This window comes from Daucus carota, chromosome 3, assembly GCF_001625215.2.
Source record: "Daucus carota subsp. sativus chromosome 3, DH1 v3.0, whole genome shotgun sequence".
Taxonomy (NCBI): Eukaryota; Viridiplantae; Streptophyta; class Magnoliopsida; order Apiales; family Apiaceae; genus Daucus; species Daucus carota.
Genome location: NC_030383.2, coordinates 36,161,385 through 36,170,868, shown reverse-complemented (window position 1 = coordinate 36,170,868; position 9,484 = coordinate 36,161,385). Strand labels below are relative to the sequence as shown.

Here is a 9,484-nt window from a genome sequence, read left to right as displayed (position 1 = left end):
CGTTAATTATAAAAATCACGTATATTATCCATAAAACCTAGTCACCACCCCTATAGGTGCGCATTTTGTCGAACTATTCAAAATAAATATGAATGATCGAGTATCACAGTGATAATTAAGATATGACTTGATATTCTGAATTATTAAATTGGATTTGAATTCGCTAATTTTTTATATATGTGAATATTATTCGTTTTTAGTGAGTTGGATTCGAATTCAAACCCGAATTACTCGAATTCATTTTCGGTCCTAACCAGCTAACTAAGTTGCCAAATATTAACTGCGTGAACAAGATATAAACTGGCAAGCGTAGAAACAAATAATAACTGGTTAGGTTATATATTAGAACAGACATCGGTGAACTACAAGTACTGCTCAAGGAAATTACATAGTAAAGGATAGATAAGCCATGCAGAAGCTGTAATAAAATACAGATAGATACCCTAACACGTACATTAAGCTCTAATATTTTTAAGAAATCAACTTAACTTGGTGACAGTTGACACACAGACCGCACACTACCAGAAAAACAGCTAATTTTCGATAGTTGACAGAAAATTTTCTCGGACCACATGCATAGAATTAGAAGAAATATATGGATTGAGGAGGCAAGTTTTGGTTAACGCCTCCTTGCAGCAGTCTCCCTCTGACAATTGAAGTAGAGAACAGCAACAGGCGAGCCAAGCTCATTTTCTTCTGCGAACCTCCGAGTGCTGAAACCGTCCCTTATCATCGGAATGCTCATCTCCGTCTGCCTGCTTGTTTGCTTGAAAAGCAGAAACACGAACCTGTGTATGCCTATATTCGGCCTTGGCATCTCGTATCCCACCACCTCGGTTCCGAATGTTGAATTTGTAGTACCCGGGATGTCTGTCACTATCCTGTTACATTGCAAAAAAATTACACTACCAGAAAAAGGACTAATCTCGACACAAATATATTCGACATAATTAATTAAATTATACCAGTGCAGGTGTTCTTTGAGGTATGGATCACTAGGACCAGGAACATCCGGGTCAGTCATAATCTGTGCATTTAATACATAAAAGTGAATGAATGAATATATAAATAAATTGACCATATATTTGGAAAGAGTATCGTTAATTAGGTGCGTGTGTTATATGGATACCAGTGTGAAAAAGGATCGCAAATCACCACCAAGAACGTGGACCTTAGGTTTGGTGGTAACTGCAGAAGGAAAGAGTTCATGGCCATTATAGACATGCTTGTTGGAGCTGTAAGTCACACTTATTTTCACATTGCTTGGAGGCAAATAATCTACAACATCTCCCACAACCCTCCCAATCACAAGAGGATCGCTTGATGTTGACATTCTTGCCATATACACAACGACTATTGAAAGAGAATATATGTGTTCGATGAAAAAAGTAGAGATGAAGAAGCCTGTATATATAGTGAGTGTTTGGCACGGGCTTATACGCCCGGCTTCTGAATTATAAGTTAGAAGCACTTATTTGTACCGTTTGTGTAAGAAGTCAAGAAGTACTTAAAAAAAGCTACGATTACTAGCTTTTGTCTTACAGCTTCTACTTATTTCCCAAACACTTTTATTCTTAAGATTCATACAAATGGTGAAAACACAGTGCAAGAAAGTTGTATTACTCTGATGCTTGAACAAGAACAAGAAATTGTGTATTTACATAATGGCTAAAAGTGAGTAGAGGATGGTGGTGTAGTCGTTTATATAGAGCCATACACAACAGCATTCTGTTATAGGCTAGTGCTCTTATCGTAACTAACTCGGTTTTATCACTACAAGTAACTGCTTATCACATCACTACTTATCAAGCTGTAATACTGCAATATTCCCCCCTCAGATTGAATGTGCTTGTTTAACATTCAATCTGGAAAGAATTCTCCAGTGAGCTGGTCGAGAAAGGCCTTTAGTGAGGATGTCAGCCAATTGATGAGCAGTGGGAATATAGATTGGAGAGATCTTGTTAGCCTGAACCTGTTCTCGAACAAAATGGCAATCAATAGCAAAGTGTTTTGTTTTGGTGTGGAAAACAGGATCTGCAGCAATATCAAGAGCTGCCTGATTGTCACAATGAATAGTGATAGGTGGAGATTGAGAACATTGGAGTTCTGACAGGAGTAAAGTCATCCAGGAAAGTTCACAAGAAGTGTCAGCAAGTGCTCTCAGCTCAGCTTCAGCTGTAGATTTTGAGACCACAGATTGTTTACGAGAAAACCAATTGACCAAAGAAGAACCTAATAACAAGCACATGCCAGTAGTGCTTCGAGAAGTATCAAAACAAGATCCCCAATCACTGTCACAATATGCTTCCAGCTGAAGAGAAGAATTTGCAGGATAAAATATACCCTGAAATGCAGTGCCTTTCAAATATCTGAGAACCCTTTGAATTGCAGTCAAATGTGGAATTCTAGGAGCATGGACAAATTGACTTAACAGATGAACCACATAGGAAATGTCAGGTCTGGAGACAGTGAGATATAGAAGTTTACCAACAAACTTTCTATACAAAGTGGGATTATCAAGCAAAGCACCCTCCTTTTCTGACAGTTTGATATTAGTATCAACAGGAAGAGATAAAGGTTTGCAGTCCAACAAGCCTGCCTCGACCAGTAAATCATGAATAAACTTGTGCTGATGTAAAAAAATACCTTCACCAGTTCTGTGAATTTCCAAACCCAAGTAGTATTTAGCCAAACCAAGATCCTTTATGGTAAAGACTGAGTGCAGAACTTGTTTAAGATCATTGATAACATCAGAATCATTTCCTGTGAGAAGTATATCATCCACATATACTAAAGCAACAGTGAAAGAATTGTCTTTTGACAATGTAAACAGGGAATAGTCTGCAATAGTCTGTTGAAATCCAAACTGCAACAAGACAGATACCAGCTTTTCAAACCATTGTCTTGAGGCCTGTTTAAGACCATAAATGGACTTAAGTAATTTGCAAACCAAGCCAGGTGTGCCATGTAAGGGATGACCTTTAGGAATATCCATGTAAACCTCTTCAACTAAATCACCATGCAAAAATGCATTATTAATATCAAGCTGGTGAATGTCCCAATTCTGAACAGAAGCTAGAGCCAATAAGGTTTTAACAGTTGGCATTTTTGCAACAGGTGCAAAAGTATTGTGATAATCCTGCCCTTCAATTTGAGTGTATCCTTTTGCAACCAAACGAGCTTTAAACTTGTCAATTGAACCATCAGGCAAGTATTTAACTCTGTAAACCCATTTACAACCCACACTTTTGTGTCCTGGAGGTAGAGGAACAATAGACCATGTATCATTTGTTTCCAAAGCCTGTAATTCCTTATCCATAGCATCAATCCATCTTTGATCAGAAAGTGCTTGATTATAGTTAAAAGGTTCCTTGACAACAGAAGGAGCATCCACAGCACAAGCAAAAACTGATGAGTTAAGTGCAGAAAACTTGTATTTTTCTGCATCCAAGGGACAGTTGGCAAGTAGTACTGAATTTGCTTGTGAAAAATCTGAAGAGGATGATATGGATGGTAATGCAGAATTGGATTTAGAAATAACATAATCTTTCATCCATTGTGGTTGAATTTTGGATCTGGTAGAAATTCTTGAAGGTGCAAAAATAGTAGCTTCATGTGATGAATCAGACTGTGCCTCAGAAGAGGTCTGTGTTTCTGAAGAAGCTTGTGCTTCAGAAGAAGGAGAAGTTTGTGTTTGTTGTGAAGAAGAAACTGGTTCACTATTAGTACCAGTAGTGGAAGGAGGGAAATAGTCCAGAGGACTATCAGATGTATCATTGACAGAAAAATGTGGATTAAAAGGAACAGAATTAGGAGAGATACATTGTTTGAATGGAAATACATCTTCCTTGAAAGACACATGTCTAGATGTATGAAAAAGTTTAGTTACAGGATCATATAGTTTGTACCCTTTTGTATTCATTGGATATCCAACAAAAACAGTAGCAATGGCCCTTGGAGCTAGTTTGTCAGAAGAGTGAACTGACATAAAAGCTTGACAACCAAAAACTTTAAGGTTGTCATAAGAAGGTGGAGTTTCAAACAATTTTTCATATGGTGTTTTGAAATTTAAAACAGAATGAGGTATTCTGTTAATCAGGTAAGTGGAGGTTAACAAACATTCACCCCAGAGAGAAGTAGGTAAATTTGATTGAAATTTCAATGCTCTAGTCATTTCTAGCAAGTTTCTGTGTTTCCTTTCAACTCTCCCATTTTGTTGGGGAGTATAAGGACATGAACTTTGATGTAGAGTACCATTAGTTCTAAAGAACTCATTCAAATCATTATTGAAAAATTCACCACCATTATCTGTCCTAATGCATTTGACAGATGTGTTGAATTGCTTGAAAACATATGCAAAGAAATCTTTAATAGATTGAATAGCATGATGTTTTGTAGGAATGAAAATAGTCCAAACAGCTCTAGAGAAGTCATCAACAATTGTAAGGAAAAATTTACATCCTTCACAAGTGGGAATCTTATAAGGACCCCATATATCACAATGAATTAAGTCAAAAGGTTTAACAGCCTGACTTTGACTTAAAGAAAATGGTAATTTGCACTGTTTTGCCAAAGGACAAACATTACAATTTTCAACAGAAGAATGTGTGAGACCTAATGTAGGTATCTTGAGTAACACTTGAGAAGGGATGTGTCCTAGTCTTTGATGCCATAGTGTTTGAGAGGAATGAGTGGAAGCATGACACACAGAAGGAGTGACTGGATTTGATGGAGGAGTGTTTATGAGTTGATACAAACCACCTGAGATATTACCAAGAACCAATGCCTTCTTCTTGGCTTGGTCCTGCATATAACAGGTAGTAGGAGAAAAATATACTTGAGCATGTAATTGAGATGATAACTTGCTAATGGATAACAAGTTAAAAGAGAATGATGGTATGAAAAGAACATCAGAAAGAATGATGTTGATAGGATGTAAAGTGACTGAACCAATGTGAGTAACTGATATGGTCTGTCCATTTGGAAAATTTACAGATAAGGAAGGTGTAAGAGCAGTGATATCATGCATGAAATCAATATTGCAGCACATATGATTGGTAGCTCCTGTGTCTAAAATCCAAACATGCTGAGGAATGGTAATTGCAGAGTGTAAAGCAAATGTTGTACCTGCTATAGGAGAAGGTAGAACAGATGATGCTTTATCCTTAGACATGCATTGCATCAGAGTGGCAAGCTGAGATTGGAGAGCCTCCATTTGAGATTGGATTTGATGCTGGTTTAAGATCAATGGATCTGAAACAGCATCATTACTGACCATCATAGCTTGTTCAACTTTGGCAGATTGCTGAAATTTATTGTTGGGATAAGTCTTTCTTTTCCCTTTGTTGTTTGGATGAAATGGATGATCCAAAGGATATCCAACAAGTTTGTAGCACTTATCCTTGGTATGCCCTTTTATATGACAATGAGAACATTCAACAGCAGAAGATCCTTTGTCACTGGACTTATTGGAATTTCCAGCATATTTTGGAGCATTTGCCAGTAGAGCAATAGAATTTGTGGAAGAAGGCTGGTGTTGTCTTTGTTTTTCTTCTTGTTTAATTAACATGTAAGCCTGACTAACAGTTGGCCAAGGAGTCATCATGAGGATGTGGCCTCTTGCAGCAGTATAGCTAGTATGTAGTCCCATAAGAAACTGAACAAGCCTCCTTTTCTCAGTCCGATTTTCCCATTCTTTATTAGCACCACAACTGCATTTGATAGCTGGTTCAAGAGCAGTCAATTCATCCCAACCGCCTTTGAGTTTGTGAAAGTATAACTCAACAGAGTCATTTCCTTGTTCCAATTTGAATAAATCTTTCTGAGTTTCATAAATCTTGTGACCACTAACAGCAGAGAATCTTTCATTCAATTCATACCAAACACTGAATGCATCATCCATATAGTTCATACTATTGCTGATGTCATCAGATACAGTGTTCAAGATCCAGGTGATAACCATATCATTAACACGTTTCCAGTGTGGATACAAAGGAGAAGTATCAACTGGAGCAACATATTCACCAGTAACAATTACTAGTTTATTCTTACAAGACAATGCGATTTTCATAGATCGTTTCCAAGACGCATAGTTCTCGGATCCAACTAACTTCTTAGAGATCAAAACCATACCAGGTTGATCATTATTGTGCAGAAAAAGAGGATGTGTATTGTGTTCAATCGAATTAGGATCAGTGTTAACAGGAGGTGTATTACCAGAGGCAGATCGAGTGTTGTGAGTCATAGTGTTATGCGGAGAAGCACACAGAGCATTAGCATAAGATAGATGAGATCGAAGAAGAGATGACATTGAACATCATTGTGAAACTAGTTATGAGAATCACTAAAAAAATCAAGAACTGTAAAATCGAGAGAGATCAAGAACATTTACAAGTAATCGAGACAGAGAAATCAAGCAACGAGAGAGATCGGAGAGAATTCACCGTGAAATCATCATCTGTAGAGATTGCGGAAGCTCTGATACCATCTTAAGATTCATACAAATGGTGAAAACACAGTGCAAGAAAGTTGTATTACTCTGATGCTTGAACAAGAACAAGAAATTGTGTATTTACATAATGGCTAAAAGTGAGTAGAGGATGGTGGTGTAGTCGTTTATATAGAGCCATACACAACAGCATTCTGTTATAGGCTAGTGCTCTTATCGTAACTAACTCGGTTTTATCACTACAAGTAACTGCTTATCACATCACTACTTATCAAGCTGTAATACTGCAATATTTATCACTTATAAGTCTTAACTTACTTCTAACTTCTACTTCACTTTTTTACTTTAATCAATAAGCACTTATTTTAAACTCACCCAAACAGGCCCATAGTGTTGAAGAACCACCCTGCAGTCTGGCCGAGCCAGGCTCAAGCCGGGTTCAGTCGGAAAATTCATTTTTTTTTTTTGTATTTTTAGGCATGTGTGATGTAAAATGGTGGCTGAATTGTATCCGATTTTGCACTTCAGTTGAGAGAATTTTAAATTTGTAAAAGAGTGACACATAATATTTATGTCTCAAGAAATGATTAACGGTCACTTTTGTCCGAGAAAAAACCTAATTTTTTTTTTCTAAACAAGTGGTCCTTTGACACTTTTCATGAATTAAGACAAATTTTGATCATTTTATCATAAATTTCGAAATCTGAACAATAAAATGTAAAAACAGATAAAATTACATTTCTTGAGTTGATCGAGCATGTACTCCCAGTTCTCGATTAATTAATACTCCATCTCTCCCCCTCATTTGTTTACATTTCTTTTGCCTTTTCTGACACGCGCGTATTTTAAAAAGCATGTAAAACATAGTTTCATAAATTTATCTTAAAATTTTTCTGTTTTGTATAAAAGTTTAGATAATAAATATTTGTTTAGAAGAAAAAATTCAAAATAATTTATCAAACTATATTTCATGAGAGTATTCGAATGCGTGCCCAGTTTCCCGATGTAAATAATTGAGGGGGACAAAGAGATTATATAACTATTAATTATTCCATATTTTAGCTCTGGCTCATCTTAATTTCGGGTTCCACTAATTCTTGCAGTGATGCAATATTCAAAAACTACAAAAAGTAGAAGAATAAGAGGCAAATCAAGAAATGATAGGTTTTCTATTCTCTGCTAATACCAGGGTCATGCCTCTTTAGCATAGTACACGACTAGGCAGAGAATATCAAGAAAATAATACTCCTCCTAGTGTATATGCATGGCCGCATGTTCTTTTCAAAAGCATGAATAGCAGATTTGACATGCAACTGTTGACCTCTTTTCTTCGTAAAAGCGGCCCCAGCTGGGAAGATACAATGGTGAAGACACGTATAAATGCTTAAAAACTTTCTAAAGGCTTTGCTATTACGATAAAAAAGCAGAAATTCCTAAGCAAGGGGTGTTACTAAATGAGCTAACGAGAACAATTATTTGTATAACATCTTGCTAAGAGTGGAAAATTCTCTGTATTTCCCATCTGTGGTTCTCTTAGTTGAGTCATTATTTTATTATTATGGACTTATGGTCATATCATTGTGATGGGATACGAAAATAATAGTTTATACAATTAATGGACTAGTGGTGGTCTGTCAAATAAAGATATTCAGTTGGACGTGTTTAGCTTCTATTGTTATTGATGTGCAAATAAATCATAAAGTATTAAATCCATCATATTTAAGAAATGATATAAAAGATAGAGGAAAAATATTCCATAAAAAAGTAAAACTAAATAAATATAGAAGAATCCCATTTGTAAATGAATATATTGAAACTTAAAAAGGATTTTCCCTATCTTAAAAAATTGAGTAAAGAGATTACCGAGAAAGATATCTTATTAATAAGATTGTGATTGAATACACGTATGTTTGATATAAGAGAATAATCTATAGATTTATATGTAAAGGAATTATTAATAGAATCATTCTGACAATAGCTAACTTTTCATTTTCTATCACATATTTTTCACACATAAATATACTTAGCCTGATTGTTCTTAAATTGTTTGACCACCTCAAAAATTAAAAACTGCTAACCATAAAACATCTAACTAAAAACGTATGTGACATTTTTAAAAAAGAAAATAGATTTTTTGTCACCTAATTTATTGTGTCTTTAGAAACTTACCACTCAAATAAATTTTTTTCCTATTACTCACTAATGTTAGGTTTGAATTTTCTAGTGACTAAACTTAGGTTCGGATTTGATTACTAGCATTATGATAATTTTTTGTAGCTTCATTAATCCATAGTGATAGTATGTACTTACTCTGGCCCTCTCATTTTTTTACACTTTTTTTGCATTACTCGGCACATATAAAACATAGTTTCATAACGTTTTTAAAAAAAAATTCTTTTTTTTTATAAAAATTTAGATAGTAAATATTTATTCAAAGAAATAAAATTCAAAATAATTTATCAAACTATATTTTTTGGGAGTATTATAATATGTGCTGAGTCCCGTCCCCTAATGTAAATAATTGAGGAGGGCGGAGGGAGTAATATTTTAATGATGTGATGTATGTTTTATCTTTATATATAGTAATGATAACATAAAATGAGCCGATAAAATATTAAAATCAGGGGAAATGGTAATAAGAATTCTAAAAAATCATTAAATCCTCGATATGGAAACAATGACTTCAACAATCCATCTTTCCTAATAAGATAAAGTCTAATTGAGTGATAAGATCCATCCTTTTAATTGACTAATTAAGCCTAAAATCTCTCTTAAATTTATCTTCATAAATTTAATAACTTTATCATATTACAATTTTAAAGATAAAGATAGATAAATAGAGAGGAAAACTTAATATTCGATGATTGTCCTTTATGATGCATCATTTTATGTTATTATTACTCTTTCTATCCCTCTCACTTTGTTTACATTTTTTTCTACTACTTAGCATGTACCTTAAGACTCTTATAAAACATAGTTTCATAGCTTATTTTTATTCAGAAGGAAAAAATAAAATAATATTTTATGAAACTACAT

General features: G+C 34.8%; 1 protein-coding gene across 1 annotated transcript; it reads right to left on the bottom strand.

Annotated features, from left to right (window-relative positions):
- Positions 1-312: 312 nt before the first annotated feature.
- On the bottom strand, positions 313-1,395 carry LOC108213596 (CEN-like protein 4). The gene is made up of 3 exons (XM_017385406.2): positions 1,130-1,395; positions 966-1,027; positions 313-881 (listed from the first exon to the last, which is right to left on the bottom strand). Exons 1-3 carry the CDS (start codon positions 1,340-1,342, stop codon positions 620-622), a joined length of 537 nt encoding a protein of 178 aa, XP_017240895.1. The 5' UTR covers positions 1,343-1,395; the 3' UTR covers positions 313-619.
- Between the last annotated feature and the right edge of the window lie 8,089 nt (positions 1,396-9,484).